The sequence below is a fragment of the Candida tropicalis genome, assembly GCF_000006335.3.
Source record: "Candida tropicalis MYA-3404 genomic scaffold supercont3.10, whole genome shotgun sequence".
Lineage (NCBI taxonomy): Eukaryota > Fungi > Ascomycota > Pichiomycetes > Serinales > Debaryomycetaceae > Candida > Candida tropicalis.
Window position 1 is genome coordinate 27,773 of NW_003020039.1, and position 21,745 is coordinate 49,517.

The 21,745-nt window shown below is 35.2% G+C and overlaps 15 protein-coding genes across 15 annotated transcripts; 7 read left to right on the top strand and 8 right to left on the bottom strand. All coding sequences in view use genetic code 12, as the record gives it.

Moving 5' to 3' along the window:
* Positions 1-7: 7 nt before the first annotated feature.
* Positions 8-1,285, bottom strand: PRO1 (glutamate 5-kinase; the record flags this gene model as incomplete). The annotated part of the gene is made up of 1 exon (XM_002546263.1): positions 8-1,285. The coding sequence occupies one exon, from the start codon at positions 1,283-1,285 to the stop codon at positions 8-10; it is 1,278 nt and encodes a 425-aa protein (XP_002546309.1).
* A 569-nt stretch (positions 1,286-1,854) lies between these two features.
* On the top strand, positions 1,855-2,631 carry IAH1 (isoamyl acetate-hydrolyzing esterase; the record flags this gene model as incomplete). The annotated part of the gene is made up of 1 exon (XM_002546264.1): positions 1,855-2,631. One exon carries the CDS (start codon positions 1,855-1,857, stop codon positions 2,629-2,631), a length of 777 nt encoding a protein of 258 aa, XP_002546310.1.
* Positions 2,632-2,873: 242 nt separating this feature from the next.
* RVS167 (amphiphysin) lies at positions 2,874-4,157 on the top strand (the record flags this gene model as incomplete). The annotated part of the gene is made up of 1 exon (XM_002546265.1): positions 2,874-4,157. The coding sequence occupies one exon, from the start codon at positions 2,874-2,876 to the stop codon at positions 4,155-4,157; it is 1,284 nt and encodes a 427-aa protein (XP_002546311.1).
* Positions 4,158-5,040: 883 nt separating this feature from the next.
* CTRG_05790 (uncharacterized protein) lies at positions 5,041-5,628 on the top strand (the record flags this gene model as incomplete). The annotated part of the gene is made up of 1 exon (XM_002546266.1): positions 5,041-5,628. The coding sequence occupies one exon, from the start codon at positions 5,041-5,043 to the stop codon at positions 5,626-5,628; it is 588 nt and encodes a 195-aa protein (XP_002546312.1).
* A 637-nt stretch (positions 5,629-6,265) lies between these two features.
* On the top strand, positions 6,266-7,960 carry MAL2 (oligo-1,6-glucosidase IMA1; the record flags this gene model as incomplete). The annotated part of the gene is made up of 1 exon (XM_002546267.1): positions 6,266-7,960. One exon carries the CDS (start codon positions 6,266-6,268, stop codon positions 7,958-7,960), a length of 1,695 nt encoding a protein of 564 aa, XP_002546313.1.
* A 53-nt stretch (positions 7,961-8,013) lies between these two features.
* CTRG_05792 (uncharacterized protein) lies at positions 8,014-11,082 on the bottom strand (the record flags this gene model as incomplete). The annotated part of the gene is made up of 1 exon (XM_002546268.1): positions 8,014-11,082. The coding sequence occupies one exon, from the start codon at positions 11,080-11,082 to the stop codon at positions 8,014-8,016; it is 3,069 nt and encodes a 1,022-aa protein (XP_002546314.1).
* Positions 11,083-11,716: 634 nt separating this feature from the next.
* Positions 11,717-12,811, bottom strand: CTRG_05793 (uncharacterized protein; the record flags this gene model as incomplete). The annotated part of the gene is made up of 1 exon (XM_002546269.1): positions 11,717-12,811. One exon carries the CDS (start codon positions 12,809-12,811, stop codon positions 11,717-11,719), a length of 1,095 nt encoding a protein of 364 aa, XP_002546315.1.
* A 622-nt stretch (positions 12,812-13,433) lies between these two features.
* Positions 13,434-13,823, top strand: CTRG_05794 (mRNA splicing protein; the record flags this gene model as incomplete). Its single annotated transcript, XM_002546270.1, has 1 exon — positions 13,434-13,823. The coding sequence occupies one exon, from the start codon at positions 13,434-13,436 to the stop codon at positions 13,821-13,823; it is 390 nt and encodes a 129-aa protein (XP_002546316.1).
* Positions 13,824-13,871: 48 nt separating this feature from the next.
* Positions 13,872-14,348, bottom strand: CTRG_05795 (mitochondrial 54S ribosomal protein mL59; the record flags this gene model as incomplete). The annotated part of the gene is made up of 1 exon (XM_002546271.1): positions 13,872-14,348. One exon carries the CDS (start codon positions 14,346-14,348, stop codon positions 13,872-13,874), a length of 477 nt encoding a protein of 158 aa, XP_002546317.1.
* Positions 14,349-14,594: 246 nt separating this feature from the next.
* On the bottom strand, positions 14,595-15,689 carry XYL2 (L-iditol 2-dehydrogenase; the record flags this gene model as incomplete). The annotated part of the gene is made up of 1 exon (XM_002546272.1): positions 14,595-15,689. The coding sequence occupies one exon, from the start codon at positions 15,687-15,689 to the stop codon at positions 14,595-14,597; it is 1,095 nt and encodes a 364-aa protein (XP_002546318.1).
* Positions 15,690-16,536: 847 nt separating this feature from the next.
* Positions 16,537-17,022, bottom strand: ATP16 (F1F0 ATP synthase subunit delta; the record flags this gene model as incomplete). The annotated part of the gene is made up of 1 exon (XM_002546273.1): positions 16,537-17,022. The coding sequence occupies one exon, from the start codon at positions 17,020-17,022 to the stop codon at positions 16,537-16,539; it is 486 nt and encodes a 161-aa protein (XP_002546319.1).
* A 246-nt stretch (positions 17,023-17,268) lies between these two features.
* On the bottom strand, positions 17,269-18,291 carry CTA26 (Cta26p; the record flags this gene model as incomplete). Its single annotated transcript, XM_002546275.1, has 1 exon — positions 17,269-18,291. One exon carries the CDS (start codon positions 18,289-18,291, stop codon positions 17,269-17,271), a length of 1,023 nt encoding a protein of 340 aa, XP_002546321.1.
* Positions 17,597-18,166, top strand: CTRG_05799 (uncharacterized protein; the record flags this gene model as incomplete). The annotated part of the gene is made up of 1 exon (XM_002546274.1): positions 17,597-18,166. One exon carries the CDS (start codon positions 17,597-17,599, stop codon positions 18,164-18,166), a length of 570 nt encoding a protein of 189 aa, XP_002546320.1.
* Positions 18,292-18,505: 214 nt separating the features above from the next.
* Positions 18,506-19,378, bottom strand: CTRG_05800 (uncharacterized protein; the record flags this gene model as incomplete). Its single annotated transcript, XM_002546276.1, has 1 exon — positions 18,506-19,378. One exon carries the CDS (start codon positions 19,376-19,378, stop codon positions 18,506-18,508), a length of 873 nt encoding a protein of 290 aa, XP_002546322.1.
* Positions 19,379-20,042: 664 nt separating this feature from the next.
* Positions 20,043-21,734, top strand: MCD1 (kleisin alpha; the record flags this gene model as incomplete). Its single annotated transcript, XM_002546277.1, has 1 exon — positions 20,043-21,734. One exon carries the CDS (start codon positions 20,043-20,045, stop codon positions 21,732-21,734), a length of 1,692 nt encoding a protein of 563 aa, XP_002546323.1.
* Between the last annotated feature and the right edge of the window lie 11 nt (positions 21,735-21,745).

A 21,745-nucleotide genomic window follows, 5' to 3' on the forward strand; every position in this document is an offset into this window, starting at 1 on the left:
TCTATGTCTATAAATTTTCAACCATGGATACCAAAGAATCGGTTGATGGTGGCATAACTGGTGGGAATGCTAAATTGTCTCTATGAGCGACGTATTCACTATCAGCATATCCTAATATCGCTTCAATATCACTACTCTTGTGTCCCTTGATAAGTTTAATTTCTGGAGCCAGGTAGTTCACACGACAGTGTCCCACTTCAACAGCGTCTTCCAATGGACCATTCTTATCTGGAACAACTTTAATTGATACACATTCACTTTCATGAAAGTGACCGACAACATCGATAATACCAACAGGTAATAGCCCAGCACGATTCTTTCTTGTTAATGCTTGGAAACACCCTTGATCAATGATCAATGCACCCTTGGTTTTCAATCCATGCAACAACCAGAATCTTTTGTCAGATTTAATCTGTGTATCCTGTGGTAAGCTCAAGAATCTAGTATGCAATGGAAGTTTTCCAGCCTTGACGTCTTGCATCATCAGTTCACGTTGCTGATCTATCGTTAACGAATCAGATTGACTCTGTATATGCGAGACAATATCGAGGATGTAATGTGGTTGGCTCGACAATGTAATAATTGTTGTTACACCAATGTTTGTGGCCAACTCTGCTGCAATCAACTTTGTCGTCATACCACCAGTACCCACTTTGGATCCAGCTCCAGATTCGGTATCTGTTTTCACTGCCAACTCATCTATTTTATCAACAATCAATATTGGTTGTGCATCTGGATTGGTTCTTGGATTATCAGTGTATAAACATTCCACATCTGTCATGAGGAACAAATAATCCGCATGGATTATACCTGCAGTTATAGCTGACAAAGTATCATTATCACCAAACTTAATTTCCGAAACAGACAAAGTATCATTTTCATTCACAATTGGAATTATCCCCATATCTAATAACTCATTAACAGTGTTTTGGGCATTCTTATACTGTGTGAAATCCATAATATCATTTCTAGTAATTAAAATTTGTGCTATTGGTTGTTCCATTTGACGGAACAAATCGTCAAATAATCCAATCAATCTGCCTTGACCTATAGATGCCAAAGCTTGTATAGCAGCCAATTTACTTGGCTTCTCTTCTAATCCCACACGTTTCATACCAAATGCAATTGCACCTGAGGATACAATAACTATTTTATGTCCCTGTCGACGCAACTTGACTATGGTCTCCACAATAAGAGACATATTTGCAATTCTTGGTTCTCTTGTGACTTCATCTACCAATGATGAGGTTCCAAGTTTAACAACGATAGTGAACAGATTTGTCATGGTGTGATGGCTGTTTTTACTGATGATGTGGTTTGTTAACCGATTTTCTTTTTTTTTTTTTTTTTTTTTTTCGTTTCTCTCTTCTTATACCTGTGAGTAATACTAATGCTACCAAATGCAAACACGTGATCAAATATGATTGTGATAGGAGCCACTAAGGAGAACATCATTCATGGTTGTAGCTTGACATAAATAAAGACAATCAGTTTTGTTATTAATATCGTCCAGTAGTACTACAACTTTCTCATAAGATATCACCTGTGAGGGCAAAACTTGACTTTCATTAAATATCAGAATAAATGAAACTCAGACGACTTTGTTGGAATTTCAGCAATCTTTGAGGAAGCATCTACTTCATTTGTAGTATACTATACAAAGGATAAAACAACTAACAAACAAGCAAACAAACAATGATCTTAAAAGGGAGACAAATTGATGTGTGGTTATTGGTAATTCCGGTTGAGACATGCTCATTTTTTCCGTTCTGAGAAATCCGCCCAACATATACTTGAGCGCGATTCTTTCTTTGTAAGACTTAACTACTTTTCTTCTTCCATCAACCATAATCAATGGAGTACGACAAATTTCTTCTATTTGGTGATTCCATCACCCAGTTCAGTAACAATCAGGATGTTGGCTTTGGTTTACAACCAGCCTTACAGAACGTATATGCTAGAAAACTAGATGTGATCAATCGTGGCTACAGTGGCTATAATTCAGAGCACGCAAGATTGATTTTCCCAGAGATTTTAAAATCATCCATTGGCAAAAACATTAAATTGATGACCTTATTCTTTGGAACCAATGATGCTTTTGATTATATCAACGATATCCAAACTGTTGAATTGGAAAGGTACCAGGATAATATTGAAACTATTGTACAATTGGCTAAAAAGAACAACATCAGCGTAATTGTCATTGGGCCAAGCTTGCACGATCCAAAACTTGCTAAAGCCATGTTTGCTCTGAATGGAAGAAACATTGAAGGAAACCCCACTACAAATAAAAGATTGTTGTTGTACTCAGAAGCAGCCAAAGAGGTTGCACAACGTAACAATGTTCCATTTGTTGACCTTTGGCACGCATTTAAAGAGAATCTTGGATTGACAGAACAGCAATTATTTGACATCTCAGCTGACTGTGGCTATCCATCTTTGGAAGTGTTGTTACACGATGGTATTCATTTTACCGGAAGAGCCTATCAAATTTTATTTAAATTGTTACAAAAAGCCATTGCTGATTCATATCCCGACCTCACTCCAGAGAACTTACCTATGATGCTTTCTGATTGGAAAGAAATCAATCCCTCCGATTTGTCGTCGATTTTCATATCAAAACGTTTGTAGATTCCATGTTTAGAGTATATTCGGTAGTATAATATAAATACACGTGATCGTTTCAGGTATATGCACGTGACTTTCGGAGGCTTAGTGAGATTTCATGTTTTTTTTTTTCTTCCAGAATTCCCTTTTTTTTATCAGTGACCAGGCAAAAGAAAGAAAAAAAAAAAAAGGAAGAAAAATAGAGGTTGACGAATCTGAAAGAGCCTACCTTGTCATAACTCAATTAGATCAAGAACAACAAAAAAATGTCATTTAAAGGAATTAAGAAGGGGATCCTTAGAACACCACAGACTATTCGTCAGAAATTCAACATGGGTGAAATCACCCATGATGCTGTGTACGAAGATGCCGAAAGACGTTTCAAAGAAATTGAAATTGAAACAAAGAAGTTGAGTGATGAGTCTAAAAAGTACTTCAATGCTGTCAATGGTATGTTGGACAACCAGATAGAGTTTGCCAAAGCTGTTGCTGAAATTTACAAGCCTATTAGTGGAAGATTGTCTGATCCAAACGCCACTGTTCCCGAGGATAATCCAGATGGTATTACTGCATCTGAACAATACCAGGATGTTGTCAAAGAATTGAAGGAAACTTTGAAACCAGACTTGGAACTTATTGATAAAAGAATTGTTCAACCGGCGCAAGAATTGTTGACCATTGTTGCTAGTATACGAAAAACCCTGAAGAAGAGAGACCACAAACAATTGGATTTGGATCGTCACAAAAGAACATTCACCAAATATGAGAGCAAGGCCGAAAGAACTGCAAAGGAAGAAGAAAAAATGTATGCTGCTCAAGCTGAACTCGAAATTGCCGAACAAGAATACGAATATTATAATCAAACTCTTAAGGATGAATTGCCAATTCTTTTTCAAATGCAATCCCAATTCATCAAGCCTTTGTTTGAGAGTCTTTATTTCATGCAACTTTCTATTTTTTATACTCTTTACATTCGAATGGAAGAGTTGAAAATCCCATATTTTGATTTGACTTCCGATATTCTTGAAGCATACAATCTCAAGAAAGGTAACATTGAAGAACAAACTGATGCTATTGGTATTACTCATTTCAAGGTTGGTCATGCTAAGGCTAAGTTAGAGGCCACAAGAAGACGTCACGCTGCCATGAACTCTCCACCACCTTCCGCTGCTGCTGGTGCTGGTGTTGCCACTGCTGGTGTTGCCACTGCTGGTTCTGCCCAGGAACTTCCAGCGTACACTCAAGGTGGATATACTCAACCTGTTGGTGACAACAAGTATCAAGCTCCAGGTACTCCAGCTTCCGCAACTCCACCTGCTTATTCACCTGTTGGTGGTGCTCCTGTTGGTGCTCCTGCAGCCGCAGTAGCCGCTCCAGCACAAACATGTACTGCTTTGTATGATTACACTGCTCAAGCTCAAGGTGACTTGACTTTCCCAGCTGGAGCTGTCATCGAAATTGTTGAAAGAACAGCCGATGCTAATGGTTGGTGGACCGGTAGATATAATGGACAAGTTGGTGTTTTCCCAGGTAACTATGTTCAATTGTAAGTTGACAATATTTTTGTAGTCAATGTAAATTTTCACGTAAATGTGCCTAAAAAAAAAGCATGTAGAAGAAGAAGGAGAAATTTGCATTGCATTCCTTTGTACATCTTCCCTTTTTGAATGTGTTTCATTTACTACACGACTGGTTTTTTTTTTTTAAAAAAAAAATAAGCTGTTTGTTCAATGAAAGTAAGATTCCTGCAAGCAGAATACTTACTCTATAGCTCTGCATTGGAATAGGTATATGAGTATTATCATTCAAAGAGAATACTAGAAAATCGATTTATGTTGATTATAGATACTTTATAGCATACTAGAGATAAATATTAACGACATTCTGGCTAACTATATGATCATCATTATTACAATATAACCATTCACCAGTAGGGAGTTTTTCATTACAAATTTTCTCTTTTTGAATTTATCTTACTATGTAATTGGAATGTTGCTTTAGACAACTTGCCACAAAGCTTTAGGAAATGCTGCCAATGCCTAACTAGAAATCATACTATGGCGCATATTTCATATTTTTATGCATCTGCCTTAATAGTACAGGTGACAACCAACAAAATTACTTTTGAATTACAGAATTAGTTTTTCCGATTGGTTTTGTGTTCAGGGGATGCAACCAGGATTTTCCTGTTTTTATTCCTTTTATTTCTACATTTTATGATTACTTTTGAGTCAACTGATGAACTCGTACGATTTGGAACACCTATGGATCCCATCTTGGGAATAAAATATTGTATGATTTTATCCCCCCCCCTTCTCTATTCATCCCTTGTGTAAAAGAAAACTATAAATAGGGAAGGATAATTCCTTCCATTACTGAAAATTTGTCATAACTCATTAGTTTTTCATTCATTTTCATTCTTATTCTTTCATTATGAAGCTCATTTCTGAACAAGAAGCACTCGAACACAAACATCACATCTTTAGACAATGCTATAAAGGTTGCGTCGCTGGTACTGCTATTGGTATTGGTTTGTTCACATACATGAAGTTTAGACAACCAGTTAAATTCAATTCATTCAACTGGACCATCAAATCTTGTATGATTGGTATGCCGCTTATTGGTTGTGCTACTTTTGCTTCTCTCAAAGGTTCTGCTAGATTTTTTGACAGTCGTTACAGATCAGAACATTTATCAAGTCAAAAGCTCCACCAAAAGTCACTTCTTGGTGACTTGTCCTTCTCAGATAAAATCTTCTACAAGTTAAATGAACACAAGTATGAAGTTGTTGTTGCTACATGGGCTGGATCCTTGTTTGCTGCTTGGAAAATCATCAACAGAGACTTGATTTTAACAAGAACTCAAAAACTTGTTCAAGCAAGAGTATATGCCCAAGCCTTTGCTTTGGGTATTTTGTTGAGCACAATCTACTTGAACATGAAGGAGGTTGAATTGAAAAAGAAGTTACCAGAAGCTTCACCAAATTGGAAACAGGTTTTACAAGAACAAGGTAGTTTATAGAGAATATACAAACAATTGGTGATTTATATTTATAAAAGTTAAAAGCCCTGTATACCGAATTACTAAGAAATTATTGTCTGATTTGTAATTCAGAACGCAAAGTGTAATGCCCTGTATCTTATTTTTTTTTTTTTGCAGCTATACGATAAGAATCTCATTTTTTTGGTGCCAATGCGATCGTTTATACGCAATTCCTAATTGAAACGTCTCAACAAAAAAATTGTAAATCATCTTCAATTGGTAGCTTTAATAACTCTAAATTCAAGGGGGGGATTGCCAGCGTATCTGTATAAACGAGTGTTCTTTTCTACTACATTGCTGTGGATACTATTAATAGACAAACAGTAGTGTGTGTATACACATACAGAATCCATCTCTCTCCGCCACATTGTTTCCAATAAAAAAATATTATCCAGTAATTGGTGTTTTTGTGTTTCTATGGATCAATTCTCGGAAAAATTATCGCGAGAACAAAGAGCAAGTGTGGGGAGATGGGGAGTCAACACAGCAAGAGAACAAAAGCTTTAAATAGTCCATCTTTTCAACGGACAAGCTGAAAAAAAAGAGCAATTACTTGTTACTCTTCAATTTTTTTTTTCTCTACTTTTTATATATTCTTCAAACAAAACTATTAATTATGACAATTGAAGCTAAATGGTGGAAAGAAGCCGTTGTTTATCAAATTTGGCCTGCTTCATACAAAGATTCAAACAGTGATGGTGTTGGCGATATTCCAGGGATTATTTCAACTTTAGATTATCTTAAGGACTTAGGTGTTAATGTTGTTTGGTTAAGTCCAATGTACAAATCTCCAATGGAAGATATGGGTTATGATATTAGTGATTATGAAGATATCAATCCAGATTTTGGTACTTTGGATGACATGCAAAATTTAATTGATGGTTGTCATAAACGTGGTATGAAAATCATTTGTGATTTAGTTATCAACCACACTTCTGTTGAACACGAATGGTTTAAAGAATCTAGATCCTCATTGGACAACCCAAAGAGAGATTGGTATATTTGGAAGAAACCAAGATATGATGCAGATGGTAATAGACAGCCACCAAACAATTGGATGTCTTATTTCTCTGGTACTACTTGGGAATATGATGAAAAAACTGGTGAATATTACTTGCATTTGTTTGCTAAGGGCCAACCAGATTTGAATTGGGAAAACAAGGAATGTCGTGAAGCAATCTACAAATCTGCTATTAAATACTGGTTAGACAGAGGTGTCGATGGTTTCAGAATTGATACCGCTGGTATGTATTCAAAACATCAAGAGTTCAAAGATGCGCCGGTCGTGTTTAAAGATCAGATCTACCAGCCATGTAAGATCTACCACCAACATGGTCCAAGAATTCACGAGTTTCATAAAGAAATTGCTGAGCTCATGGAATCATGTGATTGTATGACTGTTGGTGAAGTTGGACACTCTACCAGGGAAGAATCTTTAAAATATGTTGGAGCATCAAGAAAAGAAATGAACATGATGTTTGTTTTTGATGTGGTTGAAGTTGGATCTGATCCAAGAGACAGATTCCGTTACAATGGTTTCAATTTGGTTGATTTCAAAAAGGCCAATCAAAATCAAAGTGATTTTGTTAAAGGTACTGATGCTTGGTCTACTGTCTTTATTGAAAACCACGATCAACCAAGATGTATCACCAGATTTGGTAATGACAAGGAATACCGTGTTGAAAGTGGTAAGTTATTGGCCATGTTAGAAGCATCCTTAACTGGTACTTTGTTCATTTACCAAGGTCAAGAAATTGGTATGACTAATGTACCAAGATCCTGGCCAATTGAAGAGTACAAAGATATCAATTCTCTCAACTACTACAATGACTTTAAAGAGAAATATGGAAATGATCCAGATTTCAAAGAGAAGGAAGAAAAATTAATGGATGTTATTAATTTACTTGCCCGTGATAATGCCAGAACTCCAGTGCAATGGACCGATCAAGAATTTGCTGGATTCTCTGACAGCAAACCATGGATGAGAGTTAATGACAACTATAAAGAAATCAATGTAGCCAAGGAAATTGATGATAAGGACTCATTGTTGAATTTTGTCAAGAAGATGCTTCAAATAAGAAAAGAATACAAGGATTTGTTTGTTTATGGTGATTTCAAAATGGTGGACCTTGAAGATAAGCAATTGTTCAAATTTATCAAATCCAACGGTAACCAAAAGGCATTTGTTGTCTTGAATTTTTCAACAGACGAGGTTAATTTCACTCACACCGATGGTAAACTTTTAGTATCCAACCAAGAACCTAAAGAAGGGGTATTGAAACCATATGAAGGTAGAATCTACATAGAATAGAAAGGTTCAAAATAATTACTTATATACATTAGATACGTAATAAATATAAAACATTATAAGGTTTCAATTATATCATTGAACCAAAATCCACACATGACGACAACGTAAATCAAAATCAAAATCACTCCTTTGAAGTAGTTCGACTTACCTTCTGCATATATATAGGTAAACAAATAGATTGATATTAAAGTAGCAATAATATCCCAACGTGGAAATACTAATGTAAACATTCTTTCCACATTTACGTAGTGTTCATACATTGAATAAATCACCAAACAAGGAATTTGAATCAAAACAACTTGTAATGCATATGCACTACCGATTTCCATTGATAATGCAACATTACCTCCAATAGCAAACGAGATGGCATTTAAAAATTCAGTGGTATTTGGCACCAAAGCAAATACAGTAAGACCAAGGAATTTAGGATTAATTGGGAAATCTTCAAGAATAGAGTCAACATTGTCCACTAAAATCTCAGCTATAATGGCATATAACAACGTAGCTACTAATAAAATTACCGTTGATTTATTTCTCGACCAATTAGGGGCATCGTGACCACCTGCTTGATCCTCTTCATCTTCCTTAACTTCTTTTTTTGGTGGGAGCTGTTGTGGAGTCTGCTCAACTGTTGGCTTCAACGTAGCAGATGGAGGTAAAGCGCTGAGCTTTGGCGTTGATGAAGCAACACGTGGCATTTGGACTGGTGTGTGCATGCTGGAAAAGCTAGGAGATCTTAAATAATCATCCCTTTTGGTTTCATGGCCAGTATTGGTGGCCCAAATTAATGATGCATGAGTTCTCAAAGTAAAGTAAGATCCACATGCATAAGCAGCAAATAAGGCAACAGCAACAATCAATGAAAATGGTCTAAGCACTTTAAGATAAAGCGAATCAATTTGGAAAGACTGGGTCATTCTACAGCAATTTTCTGCAGTGGATAATGGACCACATCTACTGCATTTCATCTCATAATTACCATAAATCTGGTAGAAGATGGAAGGGGCAAACATTGTTACCATGGCATACAGTAACATTGTGGAGGACACGCCTGCAGATCTAGGGTTATATCTTTGAGTTTTCCTTTTAACAGCACCACCACACATGGACAATCCTGGTAATAATAACACTGCACCCAAAATTGATCCGATCATAGACCCTTCAACTAACTTACCCTTGCCTTGATTAAGAGCAACACAATATAAGAAAATTTCCACGATAGTTGAGAAAAATGCATTAATAACCGCACCAACACCCATAGACGATTGTGCAGAAATCGATGCGACAGCTTGACCAATGAAATATGCTAATGGAATAATCGAAAATAAACATAAACAGAAAATAAAATTGGACTCAGTTAACCAGGAGTCCCAATGTAAACCTTCCTTCAAGAAGTAAAAATCTAAAATGACAAATATAACGACAGATAATAAATTGATGAAAAAGATATTTGTACCATCAATGGTGTATTTATAGTAATGAGAACCGCAGCATCTGTAAGTACACAACAAAATAGACTGGTTTTTCTTCCTTTGTGTAGAAGTACGTTCAGCACGTTTATAGTAGTCCTTTTCAGGTTCAAAGTCTAAGGCCAATGGGTGGCGTCTCAAGTGATAGTTCATGATACCTGTGATCTTCGCCATTGGAATAGTGAATACAATCAAAAAACAAAGCAATCCGAGTGCGTAAGAAATTGGTTGCAAGATACCATAAAAGTACACATAAAATGCAAATCTTCCAAAACTCCAGTCCCCTCTTCCAAAAAAACGAACTTTAAAGTCATTGGTATCTTGGTCATTCTCTTGGTCTTGTTCGTCAACTTCTTGTATTCCGGTATCTATCAGCGAGTATGCGTCTCTTAAAGGTCGTCCTCTATGATCTTTTAATAAAGGTTTCGTGGCATCAGAACCTGAAGTGTATCTACGGGGTGGTGCAAAGAACAACCTTCCTTCTTCTTGCAATCTCCATTGGTGAAACTCGTTAATTGTTCTTCCTTCTAACTGATCTTCGTCCAAGTAGTTTTTATCTTTATTCAATAAAACAAACTTACCAAAAGGGAAAAGCCAGTAGTGGCCCAATTTCAAAAGAGCAACAACATATGGTCTCAGCTTTCTTTCTATGGCAAAACCTGAAAATATAAAAACAAATGCAGCTCCAAGTAAACAAACAAGATAAATCAATAATCCTGCAGTCAAACACCATATCAAATTGGTGAATTTGACACCCCAGGATATCTTCCCCGTTGGCTTTCGTGGCTCAAAATCATGGATATCTTCTTCTGCTCTGGTAGCAACAGATCTTTTCTTTTTATATAAGGAAGGCTTCCAAATCTTAATACCAAAAGGATGAGTTGAATTGATGGCTTTCTGTCTTTCTTTCAAATTTAATGACTCCACAGTCGATGCGGAGTTAATAGAACCATTGTCATTAATTTCATCTTCACCATCTTCATCTTCATCATCCTGGGCACCATAATCGCCTCCACTTTGTTCATCGTCAAATCCACTAGTATTTGGAGTTGCACCAAGTCGTGGACCATTTTGAACTTCCGACTCTTCCAATAACTTCATTTGTTCTTCAGCATCAATTAAATCTTTGGCAATCTTTGATTCTATGGCGGCCATTTCTTCAGGAGATCTGACAGGTGTGGATCCGCCTGTGATATCGTGAAAGTATCCCGATGGTGACTTTGTCTTGCGGTTGTATAATGCCTTCAATGCATCATTGTATCCTTCTAAATAATCCCTGTCTGTTTTTATTTTGCTGGAACGCTCGGTTGGTGCTTCACTGTCGTTGGCATCAATTTCATCCTCATTAATATCATCGTCGACGGAATAGATTAAATTGGGTGGATGTGCAGAACCAATGGAAGTATATCTTTTCAAATTTGGTCTAGATGTTTTTCTCAACCTTGACGAGGATCTATTTCTCTTGCTTCCTGTAATAATTCCGGCTCCTCCAGGTGTCAGTAAATTAGTTCTGCTAGAACTACGGGAAAACTCGTCAGTGGATTGACCTGCGCCTGCTCCCAATCCAGGTGTAGAAGTGGCACCGTGTAAGTTGGGTGGTTTATTTAAATTATTAGTCGAGGATGATGTGCCCTGTACCGGAGTGCTGGACATATTTTCTTCTATCTTGTTTTCTGGTCTATTACGGGATATCTATTAGAATAACAATTGACTCTGAAATACCTAAACAGTAAATTAACTGGTATAGTTAAATCAAAAAGAAGATAATGTAGAATAAGAAGAAAAAAAGGAGATAACGTATAGAACATAAAACAACAAACAAAAAATTATGTGCAATTTGTTGTGTAATGAGGAGAGATATGTTTGAACTGAGAAATGGACAAACAAAAAAAAAAACGTGAGCTAATTATATGAGAATAATAATTCACATTGAAAAGAACAATAGAGTCGATGGAATTTATTTCAAGAAAAATTTAAAAAAATCCATATTAATAAGCATCGCGAAAAGGTACTTTGTAACCCTTGATTAAAATAAAGTTTCGGATAATCTTGGGTTTATTCTATTTCTACATATACTGTATCATTTGAAACAACTTGAAGCTCTGTGGTATTCCTAAACTAATAATATTCTGAAAACAGAAGCATAAATCTAAACCCTATTTATATCCTAGGTATTCACAATGGCTTTGTCGCTGAGATTCAGGAAGAACCTTGTGGAAGATAGCACTACCATATTCTTCCATGCTTGTAAATAATCGCACATCATTAAATCTTGTCCAACTGATGTTCAATCACCTAATCTGCGACCTTTGCCTTTGAATGCCTGGTTGTTACCTCCAAACCATGAGTACCCTGTACTACTTCCAGTGGTCGAATCGGCTCTTTTGGTGCCGGTTGACGTTGTGGTAGCCGAACCTCTTTGTTGAGATTGTAACGTCGTTCTTCTTGCTTGTGAATCAATACTAGTGAACGCAGTTTTTCTTACTGATGTATTGATAGGATACTTCAAAAAATCATACAACACCTTAGGCGCCTTCAAGTAACCCTTATCATAAATTGAATCATCAATAAATTCGGCATGAGAACCACCAAATCTATTTGAAGTATCCACGTAAGTCAGGATTCCTACTCTTCTTGAATCATCATTTTTTGTACCGTTACCATTTTGACCATAAGCACCACTCATCAAGTTATATAGTGGCATTGTGCTCAGTTGAATACAAAGATAAAGATAACCAACTGTGATACCAATGATTGCATTTGTTAACCCAGATGGACCAAGAGCAATAAACTTGATTACTAAATTCCCGAGTGGTAAGTAATAGGCTTTAATTGGAACAATACCCATCAAGTTTATGGTGGCATTCTTGTTGCATCTGGCCCATGTATAAGTGACACAGGCGAGCAAACAGTCAAATGGGAAAACACTTGCTTCAACAAATAAAGCCTCGGATAACAATCCAAGAACATTCGTTAACGTACCACAAATAATGGCATACCATAAGTAATCAGGAAAGTTCCCATTGAATTTGCCTCCAAATATTTCTAAATGGTTGGAGAATGTGTAAAAGAAATAAATATCAATCAACGCTTGGTATCGTTGTGAAAATATCGACTCTGGAATAAGTAACAGGGTTGTAAATTTATAAAAATTAACTACTACAAGGAATATGGTAGATATTATCTCTGTGAAACCTTTGTTCTTGATAACATAATGAATATGAATGAAATCCGTTTTTAAATCGAAATAAGTGTATAATAATCTAGATACCGGAAAGAAGCCACCAACTATGCTAATGCATGTAATCACTGAAGCAATAGTGAAAAAACGTGTCACTGGTGGAATTCTCTGTATATTATCAACAATGGTATTATTGGCCATCTTTAGTGAAATAAAAAAAACAACTAATCAAAAAGGTCCTGTCGTTGAAGAAACTAGTCCGATTGGCAATCTACAAAACGGAGGAAGAAAAGGAAAATTCTGTTCGACAAAAAAGAGGACAGAAGTCCCTTGTCACATTAAATTTGGTCGTGCGAAAAATAACTTTACCCCCAATTAAGACCAATAATCAACGGTTTCTAATGATGGATAGTAAGATTGACCTCGAATTTACTTTTACGGCTCCGTGTAATAAAGAAATAATGGTTACAAGAAGTTTGACATTGATTTAAGAACAAATGTGTAGAGATTGAACAATCAGCAAACAGTATCACAACTTTGTATATTATTCATGTAACTAGCACTTAATCAACTTTTGTTTCTTCAGTCCGGAAGGTGGGAGAGATATATACTTTGGAATGAAATTTAAGTCTCGTTAACAATTTCGCTGTTGTAGTCAATAATTCTGAATATGTCCGACATTTATCAATTTCCTGCATTTAATAATAGTCGTGTGTTTCCTTCAAAAACCTCATCTTTCAATTACTCTTTCTGAACAAAAACAACACTATTCCTATAAACTCCATTCAGCTGAAACTTATCAACCATACCATCGAATACAACAATGAAGTTAGTTAGATTTCTCATGAACATACCGAATTCCACAAATCAACCAGTAACGGTTGAATTAAAAAATGGGAACGTAATAAGTGGTACTATGTTGTCATGTAATCCACTGATGAACTTGAATCTTAAGAATGTTAAATTACAACAACCATTACAAGACCCAATATTATTAGATTTCATAAATATAAGAGGTAATCAAGTAAGACAAATTATTCTACCAGATGAATTAAACATAGAGAGTGTGTTGTCTAAATCTGAAACTAAAATAAAAGGTCAAGGCGCCGGACCAGGTGCCAAACCAGAGTCAAATGGGCGAGGACGAGGGGGATTTAGAGGTAGAGGTGGTAGAGGTGGAAGAGGTGGAAGAGGTCGAGGAAGAGCATTCTAATGAAACATTATTAACTATGTACAGCGTATGTTTGAATATATATATATCTTAAAACCATGTCTTCTTGCGTTTTTCTCTCTTTTCCAATAATTTCTTATAGCTTGGTCTAACTTCAGTAATGATCTTGTCCATATTAGCAATGGCTTCTTCCTTGGCCTTCATTCTTGCTTCATATTCAGCAGCCTTAACTTCATCAACTGGGTTAACCATACTTTGAACCCAGATTTTGTTTTGGTATTTATCTTCATGGAATTTTCTAGGAGTAGGAGGTAATAAATCTTGTATACCAAATTTCTTAGCCATTTTAAATAAATCAGCAGATCTTCTACGAGAATATTTCGGTTCTTGCCATCTTCCAGTTTCTGGATTTTTATTTGGGAAAAATGGGTTTTTCATTGGATCTGTTGTTTTAGATGGACCAGCAGCATATTGGACAAAAGGTCTTGGTGGATACTTTATGAAAAAGTTATGAAGGGTCTGTGGAAGTTTGGCAAATGCTTCCTTGGAAGTAAGTTGACTGGCCATTGTAGTTTGATGCTTTGTTATAGATGGTAGTAATACACCTCAAATATCAATTCAAAAAGTAGAAGAAAAAAAAAATTTCATGAAAGTGGATTGGAAAGCGAGTAAAAAAATTGTATATTTGCACGACCTCGTAATGGTAGCGCGGTTGATTTATAGTAGATGCTTTACTGATATTAAACTTAAGCATGAATTATTCACATATATATATATATATACTGTATATTCTTTTTCTAATACTATATACCTCTATTCTGGACCATCAATTAAACATTTGACAGCACCATTTCCTGCTCTGACCAAATCATAGGCTTTGATGGCATCTTTAAACTTGAATCTGTGAGTAATCAACAATTCGAAATTAATTGGTGCTTTGTCTTTACCATTGACGTAGTTTCTGTCTAAAATATCAATTGAAGTTTGGTAGTCACCGTAACCATATCTGAAAGAACCATATAATGCCAATTCTCTGGTTGAGAAATCAGCAATTGGGAAATTGACATCACCACCGGCATTACCAATTTGAACAAATCTACCACCAGCTTTCAAGATTTTAACACCCATATAGATACATGGTTGAGCACCACTACATTCCAAAACAACTGAAGGTTGAACACCATCAAAACTCTTGATCAAATCTTGATAATCACCACCGGTTTTTGAGTTGAAAATATGAGTGGCAGCACCCATATCTTTTGCCATCTTCAATTTGTTGTCAAAAATATCAACAACCATGACTCTTTTAGCACCAATTGTTCTAGCAACGGCAGCGGTCAACAAACCAACTGGACCGGCACCAAAAACAACAACGTCTTCACCAAATTTCAAATCAGCCAATTTACAACCGTGGACACCAACAGTTAATGGTTCAACCATAGCACCCAACTCCAAAGAAACATGATCTGGTAATTTGAATAAAAAGTCACATGGGACTCTGTAGTATTTACATAAAGTACCTTGAGGATTTGGTTCATCTGGGTTAACTGGTGGGGTGGCGGCAAAAGACATATGTGGGCACAAATGATAATGACCAGATTTGGTCTCATCACTAAATCTTGAAGGTACACCAGGTTCAATGGCAACTCTATCACCAACCTTCAAGTTGGTAACTTCACTTCCGACAGCAGAAACAACACCTGCTGATTCGTGACCTAAAACCATTGGTTTTCTTAAAATAAATGGACCAATTGAACCATGGGCATAGTAATGGATATCTGATCCACAGATACCAGTTTTCTTAACTTCAACAATGACATCTCTTGGTGATTCGAGTTTTGGAGCTTCGTATTCTTCAAAGGAAATATCGTCAACTTTGTTAAGAACTAATGATGGGTTTGCAGTCATGACTTTTGTATTTGTAGAATTGAAAGTTATTGAATGAAAAGAAATAAGAAACTTTAGAAGTAACAAAAAAAAATTTCAACCTGGGGAAATTTGCGGCAGTATTTATATAATTAATTCATACATTATAAATGGAGGGGGAGAGGAAAACTTGGGGGAGTAAATGAACAAGTGTACACAAAGTATAATCACCATACGTGAAGCAATACAAAAGAAAACCCAAACTAAAAAACAAAATAGTAGCAATGCGTAATTGCAAGAGGAAGGTAAATCTACAATTTCCCCGAAATTTGAGGATCTCCATACAAAATATTATTTTTTTCCGGTTTTCCAAACAATAGGAAGGTGAAATTCTTTTGTGTGCCTAGGTTAGAATGTGTGTCTATTTCGTAGGAAAACTCATTCCGAAGAAAGGCGGTTCATTCAGGTTTGTCATTAAACCCTTGAAGAAGTTGGATTACTTTACGATTGTTTTCTTGGGGGAAAATTGAATTCCAAAACAAGGGATATGCAAGTTGTAGTTAATTAGAGATCATCTGGCGTGATTCTATCAGCTCATTTCCATGTATATGCTAGAATCAATTGCCAAGGTCCTACAATCTATTCATCCATATAATTTTTTATCGTATTCTTTGAATATTTATATATTTGACAAAAACTTGTGTTTTCTTTTTTTTGTTTGTTTGTTTATTGATGTTGTGGATGTGTGATGTTTTGCTTTATATTATCAAAGAATCTCTTCTCCTGATATATACGTGATGCCTTAAAAAAATTGAAGAAGTGATAACAATATACAATATCAAAACATTTCTTCACTTCTATCTTTCTTTAAACTAATATTGAAACGCATTTATTTAGCAACGTGTTGTAAAGCATCTAAAACTTCTAATTCAATGGTGGCTTCAGCAGCAACTTTTTCGTCACTAGATTCAGCTCTCTTTTGAGCATCGGCAATCAAGTTCTTGACAGCAGAAAGATCAATTTGGTCTGGTTTAAAAGCTTCAATGGCTGAGATAGTCAATTTGTTACCTGGTTGAACCATGGCAAATCCACCACTGACAAAGTATTGTTCAGAATCACCGTTCTTGGAGATGATTTCCAATAAACCTGGTCTCAATTGTTCAACAATTGGAATGTGGTTGGCCAAAATACCCAAATCACCATTAACAGATGGCAAGTTAACTTGTTGAACTTCAGATTCGTTGTACAAGGTTTGGTATGGCAAGGCCAAGGATAACTTCAAAGCATCTGAAGATGGGGCAGCTTCAGTAGCATAGGTTCTCTTAACAACAGAAGATGATTGTTTAGCAACTTGACGGAAGGCTTGTCTAAACATGGTTGATGGTATGATAGAAGTAAGTAGGTAATCAAGAATCCACTGTAGACGCTTTTTCTTTTCTAATTTTTTTTTTCTTTTTTGCTCAGTTTAGAAAGTGAAAAAAGTATTGGTCAATATCTCAACGCAGAAAAAACAAAAATCGTAGAGCGAAAACGTACTGTGCAGTACAAAATGCGAGCATTGCTTTAATATTATTGGTTCAGCGTCGATTTCCTATTTAAGTAACTAAAAACATGCAAACCGTTAATTACCAAACTGGTTCAAGAAATTATCCACATCAAATTCATCATTCAATTGGTTATTGTTGTTAGCATTCGCCTCTTCCTCTAATCCACCATCTAATAGACTCATGTTTAATCCATCTAATATCAGTTCATCATTACCTAAAAGATTATTCATGTCTAGGTCCATATTATCGTTCATGTCTTTATTTTGTAGTTTATCGGTAGTGTCCTGACTATTATTTAAATTGCCCGTGCTTCCGTTGTTATTTTTGGCATTATTATCATTGTTATTATTAGTATTGGTAACATCATCCATAGGAACATCTAAATTCAAGTCATCGTAATTGATGTCTGCAAGTAAATCGTCGTCTAATTTACCATTTCCAAGAGCATCATTATCATTAGGCATATCGTTAATATCAAATCCGATAAACTCATCAAAATTATCAAAATCTTGCTGTTGTTGTTGTTGCTGCTGTTGTTGTTGTTGTTGCTCTTGTTGCTTCTGTTGTTCTTGTTTCAATCTTGCTGCTTCAGCCTCCTCTTGTTGCTTCTTCTTCTTTGCTTCTTCTTCTTCTTTAAGTTTCTGTTGTCTTAACATCTCTTCTTTTTCTTCTTGTTCCTTTTTCAATCTGGCCTCACGTTCAGCCTTTTCTTTAGCAGCAGCTGCCGCTGCTTCCTCTTCGGCTTTTCTCTTAGCTTCCATCTCTTCTTTCAACCGTTTAGCCTCTGCTTCTCTCTTTTGTCTTTCCATTTCTTCTTTCAACTTCAATTCTTCTTGCTTCTGTTTATTCTCAACCATCGTGGCAACACACCATTTGGCGTCATTAAATTTTGATACTGTCTCATCCAATATTTCATCAAATTTGCCTATTTGGTTATTAAGTTGTTGGATTACAAATGGCTGGATTAGTTGATTATTAGGACCAGTTATTAAATTGCTTTGCTTTTTGTTATTGTTGATTATCTCAAAGATATATCCAGATGTTTTTAAGATCTCATTTAGCGAGGCATCTAGCCTAGTTTGTAGATTCGCAGACATGTCTGTATGAGTTGTATGTTGTTAAACGGGGCCGTTGGTCGAACAGATTTTGTTGATGTGTTTCAATACGATTACATCCAAAAAAAAAAAAAAAGAGCAAAAGAAAAAAAAAAAGATTATGTAAGAAAAAATCGAAAAAATTGAGAATCTACATTCTACTGTGGAATGTATGCACCACACATTGATGATTTTCTGTTTTTTTTTTAATGGGGGACTAAACAAAATCAAGTACATAAAACCCATCTGGTTTCATTATTTTATCAAGTGTTCTGGATAATTCTTGTGTAGTGTAATGTTGTTGACGCATGGTGAATCGAATGTATTGTAATGAGCGATCACCTAAACTCCTTATGATGTTGTAAAACTTTAAATTAGCACACACAACTTCCAAATACTTTATATTAGGTAATCGATACATTGTTGTAGACCAGCTTTGGTGTTTTATTTCATCGGCTTTGAATATTATAGTTAATCGCTTAAGATGTAATAAACCACCAGCGACCCATGTTGGAAAAACGGAATGGGATGAAGCAAATGACAATTTTAGTTCTTTCAATCCTTGAGAATTTGACAAATTAATGTTTTGTGAAGTAGATACGTTATGGATATTTAATTTGCTCAACCCCAGTGGTATTCTCCAGAGTTTATCAAACTGAAAAATATTGAGGCTTGCCCTGCGACCAAGACAATAAGTTTCCTTTATCAACCTTGGTCTTATATTTCTGATATTCAGCTGGTATTTGTTCCCTTGCATTAATAGACAAATCCTATTTTTCACTATTAGCAATTCAGGGTAATAAACTGTGTAGTCTTTCTCATTTAATTTTACAAAATACTCCACATGGTCAATTTCCATAGTAAGCATGCCTATTTCGTCTGCATGACGATTTATTGTTGATTGGCATATCTCTCTATACGTTACAATACTCTCCCTTGTTGATTCTAAAGAAGCCGTAAATTGATAACACCATTCGTTGAGAAATCTGTGTAACTGTTCAAATATTTTTCTGTGTTTCTCCTGATTATCATATTGATAGTGTTTAACTATTTTTATAAGAATTTCTAGTGGTAAATCAAACAAATTCATCCTAATGAATGTGTTCTATTACTGTTCTATATTAGAAGTTTTACATGAGTAGTTGAAGTTTATCAAATAAAATATGAATACATTAATGTTTATTTGGAGAATTACATCTGAGTAGTTGATAATAGATTATAAACTAATTTTAGGAAATATTTGCAGTAATCTCATAACAAAAAATCCGGCTGTGGGAAGTTACAGTCAAGAAACTCGCCAAAACCCACATCACAACAAAGGAAATCTTATAATTTACTCTACATTGGAAACACTATTCAAAAATTAATACCCCATAGCTTACATCAACACTGTCATGTACATACTTCGTCAACCTTCGTCTCATCATCATCATCAATAAAACGCGGTTGTGGGAAATTTCACAAAAAAGTTCGTGGAAGGGAGAAAACACAAACATGATCTACACGCGGTAAAGCTGGCAGGAGCCAAAAAGAAAGAAAGAAAAAAAAAAGTTCGCGTCTTAAACCATCATCATCAGAACTACCATGAATTCAAATTTTTTTTTATTTTTCATTACTATTTCTCCTACTTTATTCTTCTTTAACTATCAACAAACCTTTCTTTTTTTTTATTAATAATTCAATTCATTCGTTATTTTTTTTTTAAAAAAAATTACAATTTGTATTAATTCCATTCACTTTAGTATATAACAGTTATGGTCCCAGATTCAATTATTTCAAGAGATGGTCCACTTGGACACGTCTGGTTAGCAGCAAATTATGAGAAGAAATTATCCAAACATCAATTGATGAATACAAACATCATCAAATCAACAGAATATATTGCCAACAATCCTATAATTACAGACGTGTCAGTATCACAAGAACCAGAATCCAATTCAAATGATATCACACTTCGATTATCTGGACAGTTATTATTGGGTATTGTTCGTATTTATTCTAGAAAAACTAAATATTTATTGGATGATGTTAATGATATTTTATATAAATTAAAAGCATCATTTAAATTATCCAGTGGGGTTAATTTGGGATCAGATAATATTTCCAATCAGGTCAATTTACCTCCTCAACAAACAATTTTACAAAATTTGAATAGTATCATATTGAAGGATCAAGTTACTTCTGCAAACTTGTTACAGCAAGAAGATCTTGATTTGAGTAATTTATATGGTGATTCACAACAGACAAGTACTGATTTAAGTGGTATTTTTAGCCAGACTGCTGCTGCTGCTTCTCAATTGTCACGTCATCAAGATTCAGAATTTGATCAATCGTTAGAATTTCCAAGATACGAAGATGACGCTATAACCCCAGGACCGACTGATGATTTTGAGTTGGACTTTGATTTGAATATGGATGATGATCATGATGATTCAATTGAAATTGGTCGTGATGCCTCACATCAAGTGGACGAAAGAGAAATGTCTGTTATTTCTGACATCGGGAAGGAAAGAACAACAGGGAATATTTTTGATATTGATTTTGGTCAACCAATAGAGCCATCTAATGATGAAGATAATAATGAAGATACTTCTATGGAACCAGAAGAAGATCAACAAGAACAAGCAGCAGAGGAACCACGTAGACCTAGACAGAAAAGAACAAGAATAACAGAAGATGGTCAAATAATTACAAATAACAGAAGACTTTTGGTGGATTCAGAGGAAACCATGGAAGGTTTATCAGTTCAACAACTTAGAGACAATCAAGATAGACTTTTCCAAACCGATAATTCAAATTTTATTACCCTTCAATTATCAGACGTTGAAAAACTTAAATTAATTGAAGAATTGTCATTACCAGTAGCTACTAAAAAAAGAAAGCTTTGGAATATAGATGCAGAATTACAATATAGATGTGCTGAATTAGCTCTCCAAGAACAACAACAACAACAAGAAGCAGAAGAGAATCAAGATGATTTTCAATTTGACCAAGGTTTTGATAATCATTCTATGGATTTTGATTTGGATTTACCAGATTTCAATGATGGACCCGAAGATGATGATAATAAGAGTATTGATGAATTGCCAATTTTAGATGATGGCAGTGATGACGAGAATTCCGCTGTGAATACAGCTAAAGCAACTGAACAAATTGGTAAAGAATTAGTTGATTTGTTTAGAAATTCAAACACTGTTGAATTTTCCAAATTGGTTGAAACTGATGCTAAAATACATGAAAGTTCATTAGATCAATTACCTTTAGGTGTTGTTAATAAGAATAAGAATTATATTAATAACAAAAAGGAAGCAAGTAAATGTTTCTTTGAATTATTGGTCTTGGCTACTAATGATTGTATTTCTTTAGAACAAGAACCAAAATCTACTTCAATTGCGGGCGATATTACAATTAGATCAAGAGACAGAATGTTTAGTCAATTTTTATAGTAATAGTAATA